The sequence below is a fragment of the Engystomops pustulosus genome, chromosome 4 (genome assembly GCF_040894005.1).
Source record: "Engystomops pustulosus chromosome 4, aEngPut4.maternal, whole genome shotgun sequence".
Lineage (NCBI taxonomy): Eukaryota > Metazoa > Chordata > Amphibia > Anura > Leptodactylidae > Engystomops > Engystomops pustulosus.
The window spans coordinates 68,755,683-68,783,533 of NC_092414.1; the positions used below are offsets into that span (position 1 = coordinate 68,755,683).

Genomic DNA, 27,851 nt, shown 5'->3' on the forward strand with positions numbered 1-27,851 from the left:
TGTGAAGAGACAAACAGCTTTATTAAATAAAAGGCAAACAGAAGATAACAGACTGAAAAAAACTTAAATACCAATATATATTTTTACAGTATCTTAACTTTTTTTTTTTCATTACAAACTCCAGATTCTGTTCCAGCTGCACATCCTCCTCCTGTGTGTTTATTGTCCATGATGTAGAGTCCTACAGTGAGTGGTACAATGATGACATATGCACATCGAAATACAGACCAAGGCAGTCTATATGAATACTTTACCTATTGTGGAATGGAAGGCTGCTCTATCAAGCAAAGAAAAGTGTGCGAAGGCCAAGTACAACAAACCAACCAATGCCTTTCATATAGGACTTTAGAATCGACACTCGCTGGAAGGAGGGGACTGAATTTCTACACAGCTTACAACTATGGACACCATTTAGCAGCCTGTCAATAGCAAGTAGAGCAATATCAATAGAAATGTTTATGGGTCAAACCCAATAGAATGAATTAGCAATAACAAACGTCTAAAATCTTAAAGTGCCATCTGCTAGATCACGTGCAAAAATAACATGGAGACCAAAGAATATGGGGCAAGGTTATCTTGTCATAGGCGTCTTTACAATGACTTGTAGCAGCATCAAGCAGAGCTTCCAGAGTATATCCAGTCCTGGGAAATGACTTGTCAGTGAAAAATTCCACAGTTTAGGAAAAGTTAAAAAAAAAAAAAGTTGAACATGAAGAAAAAAAGTGATGCAGAGGCACTGAAACAAATAGTGCAGAAAGTATAAGAATGTCCAATGACTACACAATAGTTCTCATTAGGATGGAGTTCTTCTTTATAAAACTAGCTCAGTCATATAGCTAATTTATTATTACATTAAGGAACGTCATTATGAGTAATTGCTTAATATACGCAAGAAATATAGATTTAGGTATATTTGATGAAGGTGCCATTTGCAAGCATGGAGCTCTCTCCCGGGGACCTTCTGACCATAGCAATGGCAGAATAAAAGTTGTCCACAACTCTGTGTACTGTAATTGTTTATATTACAGAACTACTGATAGAATTCTCTCAGAATAGATACATTGCGTCGATCAAGTAACTAAACTCACAAGGTAAAAGGGCTGGTATAAATACAACAGTGCTCAGATGGTCACTTGACTTTAGCTAATCCCTCAGTATACAGCCTTCCTTTAACAATACATACCAGTAAATAAGATGTTTGCTGTAACGGAAAAGGTGGGCGAGATTGACAAGAACATGAATGTATATGTCCATAGCACATAAAACGGAACCTGGCATACAATATCTTGTATTCGCCTTATCCCACACACAGAGATTGTTTGAAATCATTGCCCATAACAGGAGAGAGACACTCAAATAAACAATTTGTTTTCTTTGTCCATAACACGCATCATAAAGTTTTTGTCTTCAATGGTCCATGTCAACAAGGGCCTAGGACAAGCCCCATTTCAATTTAGAATGTACAAGTAAGGCACAGTTATAAAAGCCACACCACACGCACGACAGGCAAGGGCAGCAAACATAGGTCTCCTGAATAAGTGCTAAACGTGACCACCCCAAAAAAATGTACACGGTTCTGAGACCTGTTAGGTCTACTGCAGCAAACACTCCAAGGAGTATTTAGAGAAAATACAGTAATACTGGAATATAGTTTGTGCCCAATAACCTTATTTGGATGTTGGCTTCAGAATCAGGTATTCAGAGCACAAAATTTGGACAAAAAAGTGAGAGACCACCATGATAAATGCACCAAATACGGGCAAGTACCACAAGTAAAAAGAGAAATGCATGGCGGTCGCCTCTAAAGTGACAAGTATCTGCAATTCAGCGTTCTCCCCACAAAGGAGAGAGACAACCTAAAAACCCTAGAGAGACATCCCAAGGTGAAAAATCCAGTACGGTGAAATCCCTCAGCCTTGCGTGACGTGTGCATGCTGTGCAAAATGAAACATTGAGTCTCTACATGTTAACAATACACACACAAAGGTGAGTTATACAAGCAGAACCCACACCTATGTCACCTTACATAGCTGGAATCTGGCCATCCCCAAAGTAATGTACACAAAATGCAGAAATCAACACATATATTGTTGTTTTACACTGATTTTTTTCATGACAGCATTAAGTACACTAGAAGATTGACAATATCATATATGTACGGTATATATGTTTTATGACAATAGAGGAAGCAGAATATTACTGGCATCAAAGTACAACCATATCTAGACTGTTTTATTAAATACCACAGAGTCTCCTGGTTAATGTGTAAAGCCGCACAGCTTTCCTACAAAACTGTGTCATTGTGTGGAGGGTGCACGGTGGCTCCTGGTGGTCTGGGCCAGGCAGACAGTCTACTACTTGAAAGCTTTTATTGAATCATATTGGTCCTGGGTTACAACGATTTTGTCATTACCCTATACTAGATTGGCCTGAGAAAAAGGATGCGGGTGTTGATTTGTAAGAGTTTTTTTATATGATCGGATAGTTCCAACAAACATATTGTATTTAATACCTAGGATTTATTGATAAGAGATTTGAGGCAACTCTGCAGAGAGAATATTGAGTAACGTGAATGCTGTTTATGGAAAGAATCATAAAAAGTCCCTTATTGTACCCTCCTCATAAAGCATATATTTACCTTTGTTCCACATATATTTACATAAAAAGGTTAAATAACTTGGTAAATACATTATATTAGGATATATTCGCATCACAAGCCTTCTGTGCTATAAATGAAGCCCAAAGAGCCCATTGACTATTAAGGATCCAATTAATCTTCCATCATTTGGTTGGATGGAGACTCTTTACAGAGATTATGATGCAGATGTTAACTCTTAGTCTTAAGGGTCATGCACACTAATGTGTAACCCGTGCAAGTGATCCTTACCCCACCCCAAGCTGTGTGCTCTCAGCACCATGACAGAAGTCTATGCGGGCCTTAGGTTGTCTGCACATGAATGTGCTTGATCAGTAGAAACAGACCCATTTGCAGGTCAGATTCCACAGACTAAGCATATTGCAGTGGATAGGAGTCCTTGTATCATACAGAAATAAAAACAAGGAGGCTGTGTTTGCCAGCTGAACAGCAGTCTTGGCACCGTTACAGTGGTTACAGCATTGACGTTGTTGTTCAGCAGGCAGACAAGGACTCCATGCCTCATAGGTCTCTATGATGCAAAGACACCCTTCCATTGCACAGTGTCCAGGCCGTGTTATCCGACCAGCACACAGGTCTGTTTTCAAAACTCACAAACAGGGGGCCTAGCACCACATGGCCTTTCCAGTTGGCTGGTCAACCAAGCTCTTCCTACTACTCTCCATATACAGTATGCTATAGTGATTTTAACAATACAATTACACTCAATTAGCATTTCGGTAAGTTGTGATCAGATGTTTCCAATAGTCACCAGCAAGAACAATAAAGAGATATATATATTTACAAAAGTTATTCAACATATACTGTGTGTATACAATATATATATTTATTATATACAAAAAATCTGTAAAATATAGTGGAAAAGGTTAACATATGCTTTACGTAATTTGCCATGCAACTTATTCATGACCAACATTCAAAGATTGCACATTATTCTTGAAAAATCTCATGCAAAACAACATAGAAAGGTGTTAATACCACAACAATCAGGACCTGTCTAGAAGTAGTAGGATACAAATTTCGGGACTGTCTGACCATGTCCCTGATGACAAAGTCTAATAGACTACCATGTGATTTCAACCTAACCTGAGGCGTAACGTCCCTCTGTATCTTTACTGCCAGCGTCATTTATCTGTTATCATCAAGTATTGCTGCAGCTTACAGAGCAGTCCAGAGTTAGCAGCAAATGGCAGGAAACTAAATATATATAGGAATATAGATTGTTATGTAAAACAGATTTTTTTTTTCCTTAGAAACAAAGTGCTTTTCTTATATACACATAAATACTTACAAAATAAAGTGTCAGTTGGAAAAAAAAAAACAACCAAAAACTAAACATAAAAACTAAATTATCAAGTCTGCGCTCTAAACAAGCTGGCAATAACACCTCATGGCCAACTAGAGGCAGGAGAAGCAATGTGAAAAATAGCTGGGGTTAACCCTTCTGCGATTGCCTTTATTCATAAAATAATGGGAAGCGTGGCCTTCTTCTAAGATCGACTTCAGTTTTAGTTGCATAGAAAGACATAACTAAATCATGTTACTACTAGAATGCAGTAATTCAGTCTTTCATAAGTTGTGGTTATATCATTCTATGGAACTAAAATCATAGGGTAAATTGAAAGCGCCGGTGTGACCCTGGGCTAAGGGAAACACGTTCTCCACCATCTGTAGCGTTTACAACAAGAAACCAATTTTGCCGCTTTTCATTGCTCATTCAATGCAGATTTCAGGCTCACATGCAACAGATGATGTCCTACAAAGGTAAATCTGTAGCATAAGTGGCCCATTTACATCATGAACAAAAGGTATTGGGGAACAAAGTATAATATTAGGTTAGCAACCCAGAGAAAATGATAGTTGCATTGTGACTGGTTGTTCAGTGCAACAGATAGCATCGTAGAACGCCCCCATAATTCACCATGTTCAGCCTCATATATCAAAACGGTGTAGCAGCAAAACTAGTTCATAGCGACCAATCAGATCCGTTTTAATTTAATCGAGAAAGCTGGGCTGTGATTGATGGACAACAACACGGCCAGCTTTGTGGTCAGTCTTACTCAATTCTGCTGATGTTTTGCTTGTAGAGAAATAATTTACCCAATTATGGTACATTTTTAGCTCCCAGATTGTGCGGTAACTGAAAAGGGGTTGGCACTTTACCTCATATTTTTGTAGTGTGTGTGTGTAGTAAGTGTGGTGGGCAGGATATTAGGTAATTTACCAATATATATCTATTAATAGTTCTGCTCTGCTTCCTTAATATGTAAAGTGAAGTCTCCTGTCTTTTACCTCATCAGCCGGACATCCCTGACCATAAAATAGCAGGGCAATTGCTCATGGACAGAGATCATATAACCCTCCATCTGCGGCCATTTTCTATTCGGGAATGTCTGGCTGATGAGGTAAAAGACAGGAGGCATCACTTTACATATCAAGAAAGCGGCAGAACTATTAATAGATGTATTGTTAAATTACCTAATATCCTGCCCCAGACACTTACACACACGCATTACAAAAAACATGAGGTAAACTTCACAAAAGGAGGGCCTGAGGGCATTGTGCCAAAATAATAGTAACATTTTAAAGGGGTGTAGAAAGAAAACCTGTGGTTTATTGCTAATAGCAACTACTTGTGGCAAAGCTTTTATTTTTTTTTTATAGTACTCTTGAAAAATGAAAGCTGTGCTGTGATGGGTTGCTGTAGTAAACAAATATTTTTTCATTAAGAGACATTTTTATAAAATCTCAATGGTTCTCAAAAGGAACCAAGTAAAGTTCTAGTTTTTTATATTCAGAATGCACTGAAGAAATGAAGCGAAATTGGTTTCAATGAGAGACAACGCCAGTTTTAACCGATACAGTGTTGATACATGAGACTATGTGGTTAAAATTTTTCTCAACTCGTCTACAGCATACCAAAATACACAGGAAGTAAGTAAATACATTTTCTGCCACTTACTCTTGATGGTTACACTTACAAAACCATCTACGGTACATAGTGTAGGATGAGTACAGCAAAGTATCTCTACAAGGCAACCGCAAATAAAAGCACAGCAATCGCAAGTCATATCAACATCATCTTTGTCATTGATGACAAGGCCTAGCAAAGAGGAACCATAACATCTCATTCCAGTCCAATAGCAATCTAGTATACATGAAATCTCATAGGTTTCTTAAGAAGATCAAGCTCCCTTAAAAGAATATATATAAATGTGAAAAACATCAAACCTAGTAAAAGAGCCCACATTACATTGAATTGTATCAGCGTGTTTCCTGAGTCATTTGTGCTTTTAAAGACATCAGAGCAAGTATACTGGTGTGGACAGAAGCGTAGGTAGCAAGCTGTATCAGCCAGATGGTTGGAGTGTTTCCTGACATAGCCCTGTGTTTGTCATAAAGCAGATGCAAAAATCCAACGGATCGGATCTGTGGAAGTTGTGATGTGTTTTAAAGTACATTTTACTATTGAAATGGCTTGGGATTGTTTTTACAGCAGTAAAGGGCTGAAATATACAGTACATAAAATACCCTCTAGCAGTTACACACGGTAAAGGGTTTTGGCATTATAATTGTGCGCTACTCAGACAGGCACCCGCTGATGGTTGCCAATCTAATGGCCCTCTGTGTCACAAAGGATATGAAAAGTGCCAGCAGAGCACAATTGCGGCTAAAGAGGAATATTAGAGAGAATGTATCCTTACGAAGCCTGTATGTTACCAAGGAAACCTTCTTGTCCTCAAAAGCAGACCTTGAGGAAGCATACAAGGAAGCAATACCAGTTGGTTATAAGGCACTCCAAGATTTCTACCAACTCCAAAACCTAAACCACCAATAAGTTAAAACAGAAATGTCATGAGGAAGGATCTGGCCTTCTATCGGACAACAAAGTGCAAAAGAATAGGAGCACCTCCCAAAACACAGTTGGGCATTAATGTAGCAGCTGCTGAAGAGGAGGTCTTCAGTTTGTGGCCATGAGGCACACACTTATTATAACATAAGAGTAATAGGAGATCTGACAACTTACTGAGACTGTCTGTATTTGCTGCTTACATCAATCAAAATGCAATGCAGTGTCTACGAGATGTAAAGTACTTCATTTCCTTTTTCTATTAAGTACGGTAATCTGTCAATAATAATGGATAGAGATGTCCTTACTCTATTGCACCCAATAGGAGCGGGGGCAGGTTTTCACAAGCCCCGCAGGGGCAGACTGTGCACCCAGTTATCTCTCCATAAAAATAAGAGAAGGGACTAATTCAATGCATGAAAAGTGACTATGCAGACCTGATATAGGGTAAAAACTTACTGGGACGCGTTGTATATACAAGTAGAACAGGATATAGGTCGAGTTACCTATAGGGTTTTTTTATCAGAATATATAGTTGTCTATTAATTGACTTGATATTTTCATGAAAGAATCTCTCCCTTTATCCTGTTCTGCTCTTATCCTCCTATCAAGGAACTGACAGTTCCACTTGCAAGGGAATCTGTCAGCAGTTTTGAGCATAGCAAGAAGACAGTGTTTAATGGCAGTCCTGGTGTATTCATACCTTTGTATGTGTTGCTAGCAGTGGCATGAAAGTCAAGAGTGAAGTTATAATCCAGGTCTGCTGGGCTTTCAATGGCTGCTCCCAAGCCCCTTCCCTATGCTGTATCAGCATTTTGGTTGGATACTTACAACAGAGGGCAGGAGCTTTGGAATAGCTCATTACAAAGAGAAGAAAGCTCTTCAATATGCCAGAACTGTGTGAAGTTTATTATGGTCAAAACAGATGACAGAATCCCTTGAAGAATCCCATACAATGTACGTTTTTTTATCCTAAAGGCCCTCTCATATGAGCTGACCCAGCAGGCAATTATTGGGAATGGATAATTCCTAGGAATGTTCATTCCTCATCATTGTCCACACCAAAGCTGCATTTTAATGCAGAAGATGATCCCTACTATATGGGCATGAATACACCATACCATTTACAGGTGATCATTTTTATTTGACATGAGCCAAATATTGGTAATGACTATACCCAAAAATGTTACTTTCTGACATTGGGTTGATAATAGGGCCATAATACAAGCCTTTTTGTTAAAGTTTTGACTTCAGTTGAACTATCATACGTGGTGTTACTTGTGCACCATAAATCATGCCATCTTTTACAGTCAGCTACTTGTGTTACTACATCAGTAAGAAAAATTATTCTCAATGCCCACTGCCTGCAATGGAACATGATTGATTGCATTGATAATGTGCTGGAAAATAGTTTCAAGAAATATCCGTTTTTTATGATCTTGTCAAACAACCATTTGTACGATTTTATAAAGTACTATATCTATTGTAAGGGTGGAATCAAATCAGAAGCAAAACAAAACTGTGTATGGCCAGCTCTCTCTCTCTCCCTCTCTGTACCAAAACCTCTCATCCTGCATCTGGCTAGCTTGGCGCATTCTCAGGGGTACGGGTCAGAAATCTTCAACAGGTAAATCTAAAAACAACAGGTCCTATTAAATAAAAATATACTTGAAAAGTGCAGTAAGTTTTGGTATCAAGATATTATGCGATTTCGATGCCATGAGCTATTGTGGGAGACACATGACATGGTGCATGATAGAAGGGAATCTTCTTGTATCCTCCCTCACCATCAGAAGGTCATTTTTCCTGCGTTTGCCTATCTATGTGCATGCAGTGCCATGTCTGCAGAGAGTGGACCTCATTTAAAGGCTTTTTACACAGTCATATTTTTGTTTTGTTATTAAAGATTTCAGTTTTGACTTGGGGGGGGGGGGGGGGGGAATGTTGGGGTTTCCATCTCCATCCCCTTGTTTCAGGATTAAAATTCCAAAGAAGAAAAAAATAATTTTAAACGGGATGTAAACAGTACAAAATGACGAACACCGTGTATTTCCACCTCACAGCATCGCAATTTATACTGTGGGTTGAAGACACATTTGGATTCATCATAAATATTCTTAAGGAGAACTTCCGAGGGTGATTTTGGACACTAAACTAAACAGGTCCTTATGGACAACAGTGGCTGGTTTAGTGCCGCACACTGCCCTGGCGGTTTCCCCTTGAGGTGGCATGTAGGTTACATTTGTGTAGGAAATTATAACAATTGCCCTGCCATACACTTGTCTGGACAAGTATTCATGCATACTTGATGGGAAATGAAGAATAGGCCACCACGAGACACTTTCTGTGAGGGTTTATACCCTAGAGAGCATCCTGTACATATTAGTTAGGTTGGTCACCTAAAGTTTATTGCCACTTTTAGTGTATTGAAGGGCATAGCCACATTTCAATACTAAAAAGATCCCAAAGAATAAAACAGCCATGGGCTGACTGTATACGGCTTTGTACGTCAAGATATTGGGCCAAAAAGGGAGAGATTTCACATATGTGGCATGAACAGAACCAAAAACATTGCTGTGTAAAAAGCTTACCCCCAAGCAGGTCAACTGAAACAGACCCGTATACCATACAAACATCTTGTTATGGCCAGCAGTCCAGATATAACTCTACAACTACTAGACTCACCATTTACTAAGCACAAACCAAGATGATGAACTACAACAAACAAGTTGTATGTCCCCTAATACTGAAGGTTAAACCACTGATACCAGTTCTGTCATATCATATACCACGCCTGCATTCTCTATATACCTAGTGTGTACAAGGTATCTAAAATTCAAGGAAACTTGTGATGGATATTTCTGCATCACACATATTATTTTGATCATTTTGTTAAGACCTAAAAAAATAGAATCAACCCCCAAATCTCCAAAATACGTAAGGCACATCTAAGGGAGCCATTTCTCTTTTTGGCATAACATCTACCACAGTACCAAAACACAATATAAAACAAAAAAAAAGGCATAATCCACAACATTTATGCTTTATGGCATATACTTGAAGTCTCTTTTGGAATAAGTGGGGACAGAATGCACCAACACCATGGATACATGGGTGAGAAATGGAAACTCACGCACTGCTGTTTGCTTTACAGGGCAGAGACTGATCCAAACATAGAAAACAAGGGCTAGTGAGCCAACTACAGACTGGTCAGGTCCGAGCCCGAACACACATCCATTTACAATCACCAAGGTTTTTCTTTCTTACAGAGTTTATTAAACCATTCCCCTGCTGCAACTCTCTCTACCAAAAACGGAGTATTACTACACTCCATGCATCTGCAAAACTACTACATGCAGGATAAAACAAATACACATCTGCGAACATCCAAAGAAGCAATTCCTGCAGTACTAATACAAAAATATAAAATCTATTTTTTTTTATTATTATTATTATTTTTTTTAACATCATAAACATTTTACTCTTTTATGTCAGGTCATGCTCTGAATGATCAAGAACATTAAGAAAGGAATATTGGCAAATATTACAATATCTATTTTTCTCTCTCACTTTCGGTCTGAAGATTATTATATTGAGGTGCATGTTACAATAGCAAAAATAGATATTTATTTATTTATATATTTATATATATATCTCTTCTTTTACAATGCCAACGGGCCTACAAGTTTCATACCACCTGGCTAGGATGGGAAATATCAGATTGTGGAAGTTGAACTAGATAAATGAAATGTAGCAGCTCCGCCTATCCTCCAAAAATCTGAAAATTCTATATCTTAAAAAAAAAAAAAGTCTTTGTTTATCTACATAGGGAAATCGGTCTCTTGGATGTAGACAGAAGACTGTGAATGCACCCTCCAAATGTACATATGGATACTCGTAAAATTGGACCACTACTAAAAAAAAAAAAAAAGAAAGAAAATTCACAGTTTATTAAATTCCTTAGCTATCCCAGAATTCCGCTGACCTCAGTTTTATATTTATATATTTATATATATTTTTTTACATTCATTACAGTATCTTATAAGCTGTGCAAATCTTTACTTTGACTGGCAGTCTGCCACCTCAACGTGTTTTTTTCTTTGGTACAAAACAAAAAGAAAACAATCAAAGTAATGTGCAATTTTTGTTTCTCTCTTTCCAAGTAAAAGTACCAAAGAGAAGAAAAAAGAACAAACAAGGAAAAAAAGTGCGGCTTATAGTTCGAGAGCCACCTTTTTCATTTTTTTTTTAAACTTTTTTTTTTTTGCCTTTTAAGCTTTTTTTTGTTTTTTTTTTTAACCTTTTTATGTTTCTATTACAATTCACAGACTCTGTGGCACATATCTACATTTTCAACATGTTCCTATGTACATTCGGAAAAAATAGGAAGTCACAAGGATTTTTTTTTTTTTTTTCTAACATTTAAGCTTAACCCGATAATAATGCACCAAACTATGCATCTTAGGCCACTACACTACAAGGTTTAAAATATCTTAGAACATTTTTCTTTTTAAAGCATACAAAAAAATCCTTAACGGCTTTAAGCTGTAGGAGAGTCTTTTTCACTCAGCATATTACAAGGCACAAAGATAAGTCTTAAGATCATAGTCTCACTTGCGACAAACTATCAGCTATCGCAATGTTATTTTATCAGCATTTACACATTTTAGATAAAGCCACTTTTTATCAATTTGCACTTCTCCTGCATCATTTAGTGCAGTGAACCTGCATCCAAGTTCTGCATTTAGAACAGGAATTGTGCTTTCAATTCCCATTCCATATAGTGGCTTGTTATCACTTGTGTCTGAAGCTTATTCCAGCTAATTTTGGCATTAGCTCAAAACTATGTGAACCTAAAAAGAAACAAAAATCTGTTTCTGACTCTAAGACAAACACTACAAATACATATTTCCTATTTGCTTTTGCACATTTAAGTTGAATATATAAGATCTATGGCAATGATAGAATTGCTGCCAATAGTACTCTATGAACAAATAGCCACTAACAACCAGACATTGTGATAACACAGAGTTCCATGCAATGGGTACTCGCACATGTCAGCATGTTGCTTTGCTTATTCCGCCCAACACACCTGCTAAATATAATCATAACAGATGATGAGAGGATTTACATGCAAAAATTGAATGTTTTTAGTGCAGACTTGGGAGAAGACATGGGATGAAGACGCACTGGCGTCACACCTTTGAAGTGGGAATACGGAGTCCCACTAGGCCACCAGTAGGATCTCCCTCTGAAGTTTTTTCCAAAACCTGATTTACAAATTCAGATGTCTGGCCTGCCACTGACGAACCTGGGAAAAAAAAAAAATAAAATAAAAAAAAATAAATCAAGAACAATACCCAATTCAGTTTTAACATTTTATACACTTATAGTATGAAACTTATCACCAGCGGTCCCACACATAAATATATTTCTTTGTTAGATCACATAACAAATTAAAAAAAAAAAAAATATATGAATTTGGAATAATTTTTAGAAAATGCTCCCACATCTAGTGTTTCACTGATAAAACAAAGATTGTCATTGTTAGTGTGGAGCTGGCCTTAAATGAACTAAAAGTGAATAGTAACAAAAATAAATATACAATATTGAAACACTAATTTTTTACACCATGCTTGTAATCATCCCATCACATCAAGCATTGTACCAAGTAGCAGCATAGTCCCATTCAAGTGAATGAAGCCAAACTGCAATCCCATGGATATCCCTTAAATAATGTACATTGCTTGTCCAAATGCTGTGATCCATGGGGTATAAGGGTGTTAGACTCCCATCAATCTGATATCTATCCTTCAGTCCCATGCAAGATTTTCAAGGGATTTTTCAGTCAATATTTTGAATGGCCTACTCTCAGCATAGGACATCGATAAGGCTTTTTAGGGACAGCCTAACAGTTTTCCTCTACTTGTCAAATGGCCAAATGACATATCTGTAGGCTGCTATGCAGCTATCAGATCAGGTATCAGGCAAATATGGATTATAACTGCCGATTTGGTACAAATTGGCAGAACGCCTTTACAATAGACTATAATGGCCAAGATATAGTGACCAGGACAAGTGTGTGGTTCAGATGATGTTTGTGGCATATCCTGCTGACCATCCACAAGTTATGATGCTGCAGGTATTGGATGTATATCCAAGTTGGTCTTTATAGTACAACCTATGCAATTGCAGGGTAAAATGTAAAGTAAAAAAAAAAACCAAATGTACACATACCAAGGGTATCCTTAATAAGGTTATCCAGTTTCTCTTCCATGCTTGCTGACCATTCCTCCCATGGAATCTGCATACGAGTCATGATCTCTTGCTTGATTGAATTGATCACAAAGAGCAAATTATCTGGAAAATGGAAAGTATAAATATTCATGCAGCCCTAGCCTTATTTTTACTGATCCCCAGAAACAACTATCTCGACACCAGCAAGATATTATACAGAATATTATTGAGAACTCACCGTATTCGGTATTCAGACCCCACAGCTTTACTTTATTAGCTTCGTACTGCGCTTTTTTCTTTAGCCGACAAGCTCTGCATTAGAAAGATAAGCAAAGTCTGTGAAGAAAATTCTCTAGTCTTATCACTAATGAATTCAAGGGATGTCAGAAAGGTCAGCAAGGAATGCTCCACACTGTGAGAACACTGCAGCATAGTGTACATTCTGTGCTTCCTAAACAGGAAGGCCCATGTAGGAAAATATCACCAGAGAAGCTGCAATGAAACTCACTCACCAGTGTAGAGGGCGATCCAGAATATACCTTTGTTTATATCTCTTATGGATTCCATGGATCACTTCTGTATATTACTTCCCTGGTTACTTAAAGCCAGAAAACACATGGTATCACAGCATCGCACAAATATAAAAGTTTAACGCACTAAAAAATACCAAAGCAGGCTTTAATCCTGATTTATCCAGCTAACCTTTAACCTACACAATTGCAGCTTCTAGTTTCAATGGTTAGGCCGCACTTCCCAGAATGCAAGTCATCAAAGAAAGGTGAAAGATTTTGAAGCCTGTAGAAATGTGAAAGCTAGAGACCGAACTTCAGGATCCAAACAAGACAGATAACGCATACTTTAGGTGGAGCACAGCAGTGCGAGAACACAACCCATATAAAAGTTATGTTCTCCAGGCCAGCTATCCATCCTTCACAGTTTTGTACATACAGCTGTATTCAAAGAACAGCATACACTTTAAAGAACATCTACCACCAGGATGAAGGATTGTAAACCAAGCACTGACATGCTGGTGTGTGCCCCTTCTGGCAGGTTCTGCTCTTCCTTTAGCTTCTTGGGACCTTGTTTTTACAGGAAAAAAAAAAAGTTTTAAAACTATGCAAATGAGGCTGAGGGGCGGCAGGCTCCATAGATGTCTATGGAGCCTGGAGCTCCTAAGGCTCATTTGCACAATTTTTAAAACCTTTATTTCTTAAAAAACACGGCATAAGAAGCTTAAAGAAGAGAATATCCTACCAGAGGGGGCACACACCAGTATCAGTGTGCTTGGTTTACAATCCTTCATCCTGGTGGTAGATGTCCTTTAAGAAGTCCCGTGGTTGAGCAGAATTGCATTTTTTCAAGGACCGAAAATACTTTTGCCATTTATAGACCCAAATAAGACAAAATGTTCTTATAATTCCACATAAGCATTTATACTAACCTTGATCATTTTGAAGAAATCTCTTACACCTCTCTTAATTTAGAGCGGTGGTTTAATCATTCACTGTAGAATAAGGGGAAAGTTACCTGGAAGCCAGTTTGTTTTTCTCTTTTCGAGAGCGAGGCCTGGCAGTCACAGGAAGCTCGGATACAGGCGTCAGGTCACTGATCACTTTGTTCAGTTTACGCAACTCTCCTCCAATCTGTAGAAGTTTCTTGGGGTTGGGAGTTAAATCTTCTACATCTGTTCTGCGAGACTTCTTCACAGTGTATTTTCCTGCAGGAGAACACATTCATTGTCACCAGTGATTATACACAAACATCAAATATATATTCATAGATATATAAATGGTCCATACAAAAAAAATATGGTGGAAAGTTGTTCCAGTTTAAATCAAATCAAAAAAGACAAGGGAGCACTGTCTCCGTCTGGAGAAAACAAGGTTTAATCATCAGAAGCGACAGGGCTTTTTAACTATGAGAACTGTCAATCTGTGGAATAGCCTGCCTCAGGTGCTGGTCACAGCAGGGACAGCAGAGAACTTCAAGAAGGGTCTAAATGCCTTTTTACACCTAAATAACTTTGACGGCTATGTTATATAGAATGGTTTCCTCTAAATCCCTTCCTCATCCAATCTGTTCCCTTCCTTGGTTGAACTTGACGGACATGTGTCTTTTTTTTTAAACTATGTAACACAAAAGCGATTAAAGTTAGGAAAAGTTATTAGTAGGCCTTGGTAAGCACACACATATAGAACATAGATGAGCCTACAAAACAGCAAAACCCAGTATATTACAACTAAACTGGTTAAAAGACAAAAATAAAGCATGATAAACCAGGGACCCTTACTCATAGCTCCAGGCACTGACCGTGGTAATTTTCTTATATTTGTTATCCATGGCCTCTACCCTACCAAAATCAACTTTTAAAAATATACTAATGAGCCTGAAGGACTCCTGTGCATTTTACCAGAGTCCCTTCTTGCTTTAGATTGACATGCTGTTAGACGCTGCCCCCTCAGCACTCTGCCCTCCTTCTGTCTGATGTAATCTTACTGCAGCAGAGTAAGTTTCAGTACACAGTGGGAGGGAGGAAGTGCTCCTATGCAGTGTAACAGCCTCAGAAGCTACAGCTTAAAGAAGCTCTGGTAACTCCCCTCCTTCATCTCCAGACACATGAGCATAATTTTAAAAGTTAATGTTAGAAGTAAAGAGGCCATAGTTACCAAATATAAGAAACGATCACAGTGCCGGATCTATGAGTAAGTGTCTCCAGTTTATAATGCTTCATTTTGATGATAGATTTTGTTTAATAACCGCTGAAGAAATACCTACCATGATGGAAACCATTTTTCTGGTACATGTTACTGGGCAGCGTGTCTCTATTCCACTCAGATGGTCTCAGCATTGCTTCTTGTTGAGATGGCATTAGTTGCTCACTGTATTCCCAAAAGTACCGCCGCTTTCCTCGTTTTCTCGATGACACAGCAGTTATCCCTTTTAAGTCATCAACTGAATCATTTTCATAACCTGTTTTAAGTAGAAAATGCGCAAACACAGCAGTCATTGGTGGGTACAGACACAGTCAATATGAAGCACCAGGTTCAACTCATACACCCAGGATGTTAAAGTGTCTACCATGAACTAAACTTATTAATGGGGTTATTGGGCATACAACATACTGTACTGTGCATGGGGTGATGCCCATAGTTATACCATATAACAGCTCATCTGTATATATTTAAACCATTACCTGGTTCAGAGAAGGTGTCACTAATATCATCTTTATCATCTTCAAAGTCTTCTTCCTCTTCTTCTTCCTCCTCCTCCTCTTCCTCTTCATTTTCAGAGAGCTCATGCTCACTACCAAAACCCTCGTCATGATCTTCTTCCTCCAAATCCACCTCCTCATCTTCTTCTTCCTCCTCCGCACGTGGTGCTTCACTAGCAACTGGCTCAGTAAGTCCCTCAGAAACAAAAAGAGAGTAGTTGTGTTCCTCCTTCTTTTGTGAGGGGTCGGACACAGAAGCCAAAAGCGTAACATTCCCGTCAACGGCAGCTACTGTTGCCACATTCTGTGGTGGGCAAAAAAGCTTTTGAGTCTCTCTGAAAGGCAAGATGGCACAGCTTTTGCGCCCAATAGAAGTCTCACCAATTGTCCTTTCCTGCTTTTTGGCCATTGCTCCACAAAAACAAGTGTTCTCTTTAGCTGCATCGAGTGCAACCACTGTGCTTGTTGGACGAGCAGGAAGTACGGAGCTGATCTTTACCTTGGCTTTTTTTACATAGTCCTTGCATTCCACATGGATATTGATCTTCTCCTCACAAGAAATATTAGTCTTAGCTGCCATCTGAGTACTCGCAGCTGCCTTGGCAACTTTTAGTGAGCAATCAGGCGATGGCATATCTGTTGGAGAAGTCTTAGATGTGCTAACTGGTGCAGTTAGTCTTCCAGAGGACACTTTTTTCCCTGGAAGAAATGCAGCTCTGACTCCTAACAAGCCTTCTGGGTAACAAAGGGAGTCCACCACCGACTGAGAATCCTCGCTATTAAGCTGAGCGAGGGTAGGCGTTTTACTGATAACCTCTTCATCCTGATAGGGACTTGAAAAATCATCCAACCCAAGATAATCCACCTCCTTGGTTCCCCAAATATCACAGCTTGTAAGCTTTGTATACTTGGTTAGATCCTCACAATAAGTGTCCCACTGCTCCCAGTGACTAGACAGGGGTGGACTCGTATCAAGGATGTCAGCAAAGGTGTCCAAGGATTCCAAATCTTTGCAGTCTTCAAGCATCAAGTTATCTGTAGGGCTCTGCTGGTAGCCTAACTCTCGATCCTGAGAAGAAAACATGATGATATGTAAGACATTTTGAAGTCATTAGCCCTGTACTTATGAGGCACGATTAGGGTAAAGGAAGCAGTGTAGAAGCTGTGCTCTTTTTTGCATTTTGCACTTATATTAACAACTGAAACAAGTGTGTGACTGTTTCAGTCTAGTAATGAGAAAGTTGGCAAGCAAACTGCTTAAAAACTATGGCTCCCATCTTGCCAACAGATTTGGCACTGCACATCAAGTGCATAGTTGGTTATGCTGGTTAGGATTCAGAACAACAAGAATTGGACCACTGATGTTATCCAAATGAAAACACGTGCATTTAGTAGAGTCCAATCACAGACAAATATGTGGCCTTTATGGCGACTGAAGCTTACCAATTCATACATGAAGTCTGGGTCGGAGGTGCTCGCCAGAAGTTCTGTGCTCATTAGAGACTGCTCTGCAAATGCTGGACTGCGAAAAGCATCTCCAAAAGGAGGATCCATTCCACTGACACTTGGCTATAAGAGGAATAGAAAACAATATTAAAATTGTCAAACATTACAAGGTACCACAATTCTACCAAACCTCTGCCAAGTGTAAACAGCAATAGAAACTCACCTGAGGCATTTCAAAGTCAGGCTCTTCCAGACTAAATCCAAAATGGGAATTCTTATTCTCCAAAGACCTTCTAACCAGCTTCTCCTTTTTTGTATCAAGAAAAGTATACATGCACTGAAGAGAGAGGATTCACAATAGAAGACAAGGGAATCACAGGCACTCGGTCCGGAGCCTGCTTCACGTACAGATCCTAAAAGGGACAGAATAAGCAAAGTAAAGACTTATTACAGAAGGAACTAAAATACCATTAGCTACATATGGGAAAGCTTGTTACTAAAATATTGTAATACTGCGACAAGAATCTCATAACAAGTAACTTATCACATCGAACAGAATGTGATCCTGTCAGGTGAGTATTTTCTACCCTATCTAGGGGAAGTCCATCATGCAGAAAGAAGCTGGGGATATAAAGAAAGCAGAATAAATCCTGACATGGATATTTTAGGGGGAGATTTATTGCGTCCATATAATATAAGCCCTGCCGGATACATCAAGAGGCATAGGGCTCCTGATTTAACTGGCGGGTAGCTGCACCGGCGGCCAAAACTACGCTAGCTGGTGCAGTTTTTCGCAAAAAAAAAAACCTTGCGACTGTTTACTTTGGAAGTTCGCACTTCCACTAGGACTGAAATTGGACCAAAGTTTGATGATTTTCACTGACCAACCACAGCACATACAGGTTTAAACTTTGAGGATCAGCCTTGTATTACACCCCAGAAGTTTCCAGTGCAGGACTACTGTATAACACATCCCACATCTAACATGTATGGAGCTCACAGTCCGCTGAATGCATCCCCCTGTGCATGTATGGCATGTAGTTACATCAGGGTTAATAAACGGCTAGACGTGCAGTATGTTAGTAAGGCTGACAAGCCTCTCTTACATAACCTTTCCTCTAGATTACACAACCCATCAGGATTCTGACAAACACAACATTTAGAAACTATGAATAAAGGATTGGAGGCAAGGCACATTTGTCACTGCCAGTATATGACAAATTTCACCAGTGGAAAATCTCTGCAGATATCAATGACAAGGCATTGCTTGAAGCAGAGAACAAAGACACTATATTTTCGGTGTAACAGCATATTCTTGAAAGTATGGAAAACCAAAAGCAAATCAGATTATGTTTTTCAACTCCTGGGTTCGACTTACAAAATATTATTACATGCAGCTACACAAGAACATTCCAGTCAGCCAGAGAATGGAGCAGTAGCTGAGCATTTGTACCATTATTCCATGTACTTGTGGCACCTGGTAATTGTGAGGACTAGATGCCCCATATTCTTCTCCAAAACTACATAGTCATATGCTCAGCTCCTCCTGCTCTACAATACACCTTAAGGGTGCAGTCAGCCACGGCGATTGCACTGTGTTGTGTTTATAAACGCAATGCAAGTGCACAGGGTGGGCCGAAGCCCAATCACATGTATTTCCATGGAAACACATGCAATCTGTAACCACCACCGTGCATTGTCTAAAGGTTGTATTCTACACACATTGGGGGTCATTTACTAAGGGCCCGATTCGCGTTTTCCCGACGTGTTACCCGAATATTTCCGATTTGCGCCGATTGTACCTGAATTGCCCCGGGATTGTGGCGCACGCGATCGGATTGTGGCGCAACGGAAATCGGGGGGCGTGGCCGAACGAAAACCCAACGTATTCGGAAAAACCGCCACATTTAAAAACCGAAAAAGTGTCGCTTGGGGAGCGCTTACCTTCACCTGGTCCGAGGTGGTGCATTCCGGCGCGATGAGATGACTTTCAGCGCAGCAGCGCCACCTGGTGGACGGCGGAGGAACTACCTTCATAAATCCCGGCCGGACCCGAATCCAGAGCAGAGAACGCGCCGCTGGATCGCGAATGGGCCGGGTAAGTAAATCTGCCCCACTATCTGCAGCAATAAATTGGGGATTGTAACTCTGCAGCAGAAACCCCCAACACTACACTAGCACTAAAGATTTTCTGTGTGCAGCTTTGGTTTCTAAATGCTATAATATAAACGTGGCTAACACAGACAATTTCCCCCCACTAAGAGTTAAAAGGGATATTCCAGGAATCAGAATAATTCACATACAAATGAGTACATAAAATATAAGCTAATATGTAATTTGCTGTTATTTAAAATTTTGCTCCCCTTAGCAGAAAAATGCTGACTATAATGAACAATTAAAATACTACTGGCCCTTTCATCAGTCCATTGATTTCCTCCGTGCGGAGAAGACACAGGACAGAAGATGGCCGCTAGTCACATGTCCACATCACATGTCCTGCACCTGCCTGGGGTGAGACGTCATCTCAGTGATGCAGAGCAGTGATGGCAGTTACACATCATTACTATGGTAACAGAGCAGGACAGTCTGTTAGATCATCACTGGGAGCAGAGCATAAGAGAGAGGAGGAGGAGTTACTGAGAACTAAAGGATCATGGGACTTGTATTTTTCAGTGGCAGCCATCTTGGTGATAACTCCGCATACTTTAGAAAGGCCATACAATTTTGTGAATCATAAAATCAAACTACTGTATTTAAGCTCTGTTTTTCTGACAAACGACATTGGGTTTTATAAAAATTTATATATATCATCAGGAGGTTTTGTATCATATTCGACATTCATATTTCCAGAATAACCCTTTAACATTTATTTTAGTTGCCTTTGAGATGAGCCCCTTAAAAAAGGCATTTGAATAAGCCCATAAAAAACAGCTTAGTCTGAATATAGTGCATAAAACCTATAGTTTCTCCAGATTCATGATACAAGGTTTTACATTGTTTTACATATGGGAACTCTGTTTTTTGTGATCTACTTGGACCCCGACAGATCAGCAAGTTATTCACTTTTCTGTGAAGAGGGGAAACTGTGATATAGTTGAACAATCCCTTTAAGCTGCAGTGACTCTGTTCAGTCACTACAAAAGCTTCTGCTTCCTATTTTTTCCCCACTGTGAGACCTGTGAGGTGCCGGGTGTTGGACCACCTCCAATCTGATATTGATGACCTACAATGTTATACCAGAAATCACATTTGACGCCTCATTCACAGGTTGCATTTAATGCAATTCACAGGTTCACAGGTTGCATTTGCAAGTAGTCCAACGCAACGTATGAATGAGGCCTAAGGCTGGGTTTCCACAAGACGTTTTCATTTTAACCACAGAAGATGGGCTGTTCCTGCAGCCTTAAATGTATGACTCTACACCTTAAAGGGATTGCCAGGAGTAACTATAGACAAAATGTTTGATGGAGTATACTGAAGTGCTGGCCAATCCCTTTAATATGTCATATTATGGCCCATAGCAAGCAATCACAGCACAGCTGTCATTTTACCACAGCAAAACACAACAAGAAAGCTGAGTAGGGGTTGGCTGTGACATATTTCATAAGTTTTATATGTAAACATCAACTATAAACTTGTTTTTTTCCCTCATAGAAGAGAAGTCACTCAGACCTATGGATTTCATATTTTAAGGCAGGCGGTGGCACTACCTGGAATATGGTTGAGGCAATAAGGTTTACATACTGGTCTCAATGTTGCTAATGGAAACCTGTTAAGCTAAGAAAATGAAAGCTAGAATCTGATTGGTTGCTACGGGCAAAACTAACACCATGATTTACATAGGATTCATACTGACTTGTTAGCACCAGTGAGAATTGTGATTTCATTGTATACTCTGCAGTGTGAAAATGAAAACTGAGAACTGATTGGTTGCCATGAGCAACATCAACAGTTTTGTTTTCAAACAATTTTAACAAATCTTCCTCTAAGTTGCACATATCCCTACCCATAAACTGTGTGTGAGATGTACGTATATATATACATATACATATATATATATATATATATACACATATACACCCACACACAGACCTCTTCCAGTACTGTGTATGTATAGTTTACAACCTGGTGTATAATATATATAAATTCAGACAATGTATGCCAGCCATAACGTAGTACGGCAGGCATACATCGGCGCTGCGGAGAGGAGCAGGGGATGAGCGCATCTCACCCCTGCCCCTCTCCATAGGCATATGCAGCGCAGAGCGCCGTATCACGTAGAAAGATAGGACATGTCCTACCTTTCTACGGGCTACGGAGCGGTACGATGCCATGAGCCCGTATAAGTGTATGGGGGACGTATGTTGGCCGTATATATACGTCCCCCATACACGTGTGTGAATGCAGCCTTATATAGTTTATACCCATTCCCATATACAGTGTATGCACAACCCTCACTGTATAATGTGCATTTATATTTTATGCAGTATATAACCCCAATGTACAATTCCCAAGGGTTTGTAGACTTCCTTTAAACACATTCGATTATAAACAAAACAACTTTTCCGTAAGTCCCCCCCATTTATCAGTTTTCCCCCACAAATAAGCAGCTTTTGTCATGTTGGACAACTTTGCCTGTTACTTTAACAATAAGCAGCCGTTCCTTTGCTACCCTCCTCAGGTTAGCCGATCAGAGCAGCACACTGAAAGGAGGATTTATCACAACTGGGAGCTCAATATACTAGGAGGCTCTGGCCAGAAAACTAGCATACAAGCCCTGATACAATTCACCTCCATGTCTTTTTTTAATCACAGTTTGTTTACACATACGAAACTGTACATTAGCCGGCTAGATGGGAGCAACTGCTGCTCGATCTTGGACAGGGTGCGATCTTGGACAGTTCTTGGGGCGTTTTTCTTAAGTGTAAGCAGGAAGTGAAAGCAGTTGTGAAACAGATTCAAACCAGCCAAACAAGTGGTAAACATACATAAATGCATGTGTTTTCAGCGCGTTTAAAAACGCACCAGGAGCAGTCCAATAACACACTGTGTGTCAGCACCCTAAGTCCCTTCATCCCAGTCTGTACACAACTTTCTGTGTTTGTTTCCGTGTATCAGGCTGCACCACAGACTCCTTCAGCTGCAGCTTATGCAGACTATACCGCTTCTTCTGCTGTTAAAGATTTTTTGACACGTAGCCGCAGAACAAAACAATGGAAATAAATAGGTAAGCAACACAATATGAGTATTGTTATGTACATTTTGATAGCTGGAATCCGGTACAACAATTTGTATAAAATAATAATAAAACCAGAGAGATGTTTAAAAGGGAAATACTACATTTTGCATTGATTTATTTAAATATATAAGAAAACATACAATGTTCTAACAAACGTACTGTATATACTAGAGTATAAGCCGAGATCCCAAATTTTAACACAAAAAAACTGGAAAAACCCATGGACTCAAGTATAAGCCGAGGGTGGGAAATGTATTGGTCACTGCCCCCTCCAGTATATAGCCAGCCAGCCCCCTGTGGTATATAGCCTGCCGGACTCCTGCCCAAAATATAATGCCTGTAGGAAAACAAATAAACAGTGTACTCACCTTCTAACACATCCCCGGCAGGTCCGTCTATACAGCGATGCTCTGGCATCAGCTCCATGTTTCTGTGCGGTCCGTCGCTAACATCATAGTGTGTGCTGACGCCGGCGCACGTAGTAGAATGTCAGCGGCTGACGTCACGATCCCAGTGACAGACAGCGCGGGGACACGGAACCGATGCCGGAGCCATGCTGTATAGAAGGACCTGCGTTGGAAGGTGAGTACAGTTTGTACGTTTTCTTGACTCTGGGAATTTATTGTGTGTCTGCGTATGATAGAGGTCACTCAACCCACCCACCCCCTCCCCCATCCCAGCACATCACGAGCAAGACTCCTTATGTATCCATCAGCGGGTGCACTGCCGGGCAAATCTACGTCAGGTCCAATTTGGAGTAGTTTTGTGTAAAAACGAGCAAGCTAATGTTATAAAGTACCGCGTGGATGCGCTTCCACATTACATGTGGCTTAGACAGAAAAAATTATCGCAGAGTGCAAGAAACTTACTTAAAACCTGGCCCTGAGTAAGCAACTTCGTCAAAACATATCTTTATTAAAGCTACATCACAAAGTGTGTATTTTTAGGGCAGACCATCTCTAATTGATGATATCACATTGAAGAAAAAAACCACATCATAGTACAGCAGAAATGCACACAGTTAAATAACTTATATTCTATAAAACTCTTAGCCATCTGTTGGGGGAGAGTTTCACGTTATGGCCCCTACCAACAGACAGCAGATCACTAGTGTATTAATTTACGACTGTTCGTGGACTATCACTTTTGTACTTTATAGGGGTAAAGAAGAGTCTCACTGGGATATCCTCTTCTGCACTAAACGATGTCCCGCATTATGTCATAAAGCTTCCTGAAGGTCATACTTGATGCCAAGTGAGCTGCCTTAGGCCGCGTTCACACGATGCTTATTTTTTTTTTGCTTTTTTTGACACATTCCAAAGGCTTTAGTCTTGATCACATGCGGAAGTTACATTGCGTTTCAACTGCACTTGCTAAAACGCAGTGTAACTTCAGCATGTAATCACGATACAAGCCTTTGGAATGCATCAAAAACACACAAAAAATATATAAAACAACGCAGTGTGAAAGCGGCCTCACAATGTTGCTAGAAGAGGCGTGGTTTTCCTTATCCCATTCTGGAAAACTTTTATATTTTCGCAGAATCCACCTAGGGGAGCATCCACGGCTACAAGTCTCCACACACCTACACGGCGGCCATAATTGGCAGGAGAACTTCCCCTCCCTAGTCATAAGCCTCTTACTCAGCCAAACCAGTTCCCTACGCTGTACTGAGGAGACCCAACCAGGTCAAAGAAACAGTGCTGTCTAGAGTTGGAAAACTGTTCCTTCTGGAGTAGATATACAGGTTTGGTTATAATCCCACATCATAAGGCTTCATATAGGCCATGCTGGATGTCAAGGGAGCTAAAAGTGGCATGGTTTTCCTTATCCCATCCTAGAAAACTTTGCATATTATCCCAGAGTACCACAGGAATAGTATAGTTAACATAACCTACCCTCAGAAGCTCCCACCCAGCAGTTGACTTCTAATAATGTAGCCCACCAATAGGACCTCAATAAAGACAGAATTGGAAATCCACTGACTCTTTCCTCCCACGACTCCATACAGTATATTTGAAAAGAGTATTCAAAGGGAAGCGGTCATCAACAATAAGCCTAATAAACTACTACCAGAGTATTGTCAAGCAGTGTTTTTTGTTTCTTTTATGGTCCAGTGTGGTGACATTGTCCATAATAATGAACTTTGAAATGAGAGGAGTATAAGTTTTATACAGTCAAGGAGGAGGAGAGTTGAACTCTGAAGTCAAGGTGAAGTCACTGAACGCCTCCTTCTCTGGGATTGGAATCATAAATCAGACTTCAGGAGATCAGGTTAGTGATGTTAGGAGGCTTTCTGAGGAAGAGAGCTTGACATCAGTGTTAAAATCTCCACCTTCTTGACTTTATACAACCAATTTACATCTCGCTTCAAAGTAGATTTTAGTAATATGAAAATTAACTGCAGCGGCTATTGGGGTGTGGAGCAGCCTTACCTCCCAGTGCCCGGCCAGGATAGTACAGTAGTCTCTGCAGTTAATTTACATTTTAAGAACTTTTATTTTATTAATAAGTTAGATTATGTTCCAGGATTATTAAATTACAGATCAGGGCAGTGGCAGGCAGGAGGAATCTACCATCAGACATACTTCTGATGGTAGGTTTCTTTTAATGCCAGACTTACTGTAAAGTACTTTTAGATAAATTAACTTTCATGGCCTATCCCCAGGCCCCTCTACCGAGCAGATGTTCAAGCACAAACCAGCAGTACACTGTTTTTGCTGGCTAGAAACTGTAACTGCAGCCACAGCTCCCGTAGAAGTGAATTTGAGCCTCAGCTGCTTACAGTTATTGCTTACAGTCACTATATAGAACAAGGAGTCTGTGCTGAACAGATGATTGTCGTAGGGCTTAAATATCTGTACCCCTCCTACCAGAAGCTGACAGACTATCCCAAGGCTAAGCCTTCAGTGTTAGCGTTTAGAAAAATTGTGAAGTAAAACCCTTCAAACAAATAACTTTGTAATCTGCCAGGTGCATGGAAGATTTTTGAAGCAAGTTGCCCATGCATACTGTTAGGCTAAGTTTCTGCAAAGCAGACCATGCGTTGGCCAGATTTCATTGACTGAGTACAGTGTTGGGGGCAGGAATTGTGGTGATATCTGTAATAGTTTGGCACTGCTGCTTTGTTTCCTTGCATCACACTTCACTATGACATAAAGGGCGCATGTATCAAACTTTTGGCTTGCCGTCTTCTTTCATTTTTGAGACTTTTCATGGCGTTTGTGTTCATTTGCAACTTTTTTTGCGCCTTAAACTGTCTCCCTTCAAAGTTCGCCATTGTCTAGTTTTCTGCAGTGTTCCCTGAGTTATCACCTGAATCCAGATGCGAATTTACAACTTTTTAAAATAGTCGCACATTTTGGTGCAAATCTAAGGCTGCCCCTTACCAGATGTAAAAATTAAATTTCGCAGACTTTGAATTCACTGTAGACCAAACGCCACATGTACCAATAAGGAAAAACCGCTGAGATACATCTGACCAGCATGAAAGCCAAGAAAAGTCTCAAAAAACAGACTAACAAAGCCAAAATTATGATACATGTGCCCCACGGAGTCCCATCCTTTGCACTGTGTTTGGTCCACGATCCAGCCAGCACATAGTCTGGTGTTTCACAGGTCAAGCACAATAGTTTGGTGCTGACATTTTATTGTGGACCAGGTCCATAGCACACCTATGATGTTGGCTTCATATCCCGCGTCTCCTAAGGATTGTAAGCTACCCTAAAATTTCAGTGCTTGACGAAAGCTAAAGTAAAAAAAAATAATAATATAAGCAATAATCAGACTAAATCATTACATTTCAGCATGCAGATAAACATCTTGGATAAACGAAGATGCAACACCCTGGAATTACTCAAAATGACTCTGCTCTGTGGATGGGATGTCTGTAACATTACAGCTCCATTGGTTATTACAGAATTCTTACCGTCCCACAGAGACAGCCCTATAGGGTGACAGTATCACCGCACTGTTACCTTATACATATGTATCTATATTATATATACACAGCTTATTAGCACTATGATGACACTGCATATCCATCATTACCTGCTAAGATAAAAAGTGCAGCTACAGCTGTCCCATGTCCCACAGCACTTTACATAATGTCTTGTGGTGGATGTAATAAACAGCAAACACAAAACATTTCTCCAAAATACAGAGCCTGGAAAGTTCCAATGTCTCAGCCTTGTCTTTACCCTCAGCTGTGCCCACACCCTACAGCTTCAGCACGTAGTACAAGGACAGGTAAAGCAGGTGAGGAGAATGAATGGCATGGAGGTGGCCTGCACCCGGAGACACAGATACAACAAGGAACCTGCATACACACCCCTTTTCTGGTGTACACAGCCAACATGGCCTCAGCTCCAGCTAAGACGCAGCCTAACTTTAACGTCATTCCCCATGCAGCAGCTAATTGGACGACAGGCTTGCCATCAGTGCTGTGATTGGTCAGCTCAGAGTGCCATTCATGCGCACGCTCCCGCCCTCTTCCTTACAATAAAGCTTCTGTGAGCGGACACATAAACAATCTCCTGCTCCATTCAATGTGAGGGGCGGGAGGGAGAGGGGAGAAGGGAGAGCACCACCGCCTCCTCCCCCCACATCATCACAGCTAACAAGGGGCCAGGAACAGGAGCTAGCAACAGCGGAGGATGGTTATGTAAAAGAGCAGGCTCCGCCCCCCGGAGCTCACACCCCCTGGACATGCAGAGCCCTCTACCCAGCAACACACCCCCTGCACAGGCAGCTCTGCAAGTAAACAACAGGCTGGGCACTGAGCTGCACTGCCATGTAGAGAGCGGCGCTGCCACCCGTGTATAGAGGTCACTAGCCTGGGCACCACGCCCCCTGCCGTGCCCGGGCACACTGCTCCTGCCACATGCCCTGCTCCCTGACAAGTGTCCGCTGTGCCCCAAGCAGCTGCCCGGGCTCTCACCCGTCACTCGGGGCGCTCAGGCCGTGCTCGCCGTGTGCTGTCAGCCGCTCATCTGCCGTCGCCGCCGCTCTTCCCCCCGGACGGTCTCCATGCTTTCTGCTTTGTTTTGTTTATTTCCTTCCTGACGGGTTCCCGGAAAGCGCGTGACTCCCCGCCCACGTGACCAGAGGCAGGACCAATAGACGCCGCTTGGTACCCGAGCCTGGCCAATCAGCGGCGCAGCTGTCAGGGGTGGAAATTAAGTGGGGGGGGGGGGGGTAAGTGAAAAGAAGT

At 40.5% G+C, this 27,851-nt stretch overlaps 1 protein-coding gene across 3 annotated transcripts; it reads right to left on the reverse strand.

The window, feature by feature from the left end:
- Window positions 1-27,732, reverse strand: CREBRF (CREB3 regulatory factor). Of its 3 annotated transcripts, none has more exons than XM_072146167.1 (9): window positions 27,579-27,732; window positions 17,624-17,813; window positions 17,398-17,523; window positions 15,937-17,023; window positions 15,519-15,713; window positions 14,271-14,460; window positions 12,982-13,055; window positions 12,744-12,866; window positions 1-11,817 (listed from the first exon to the last, which is right to left on the reverse strand). In XM_072146167.1, the coding sequence occupies exons 2-9, from the start codon at window positions 17,732-17,734 to the stop codon at window positions 11,702-11,704; spliced, it is 2,022 nt and encodes a 673-aa protein (XP_072002268.1). In that variant the 5' UTR covers window positions 17,735-17,813; window positions 27,579-27,732; the 3' UTR covers window positions 1-11,701. The 3 variants fall into 3 exon arrangements, with proteins under 3 accessions (XP_072002268.1, XP_072002269.1, XP_072002270.1); XM_072146168.1 differs by lacking the exon at window positions 27,579-27,732 and adding an exon at window positions 26,970-27,017; XM_072146169.1 differs by lacking the exon at window positions 27,579-27,732 and adding an exon at window positions 26,690-26,929.
- Between the last annotated feature and the right edge of the window lie 119 nt (window positions 27,733-27,851).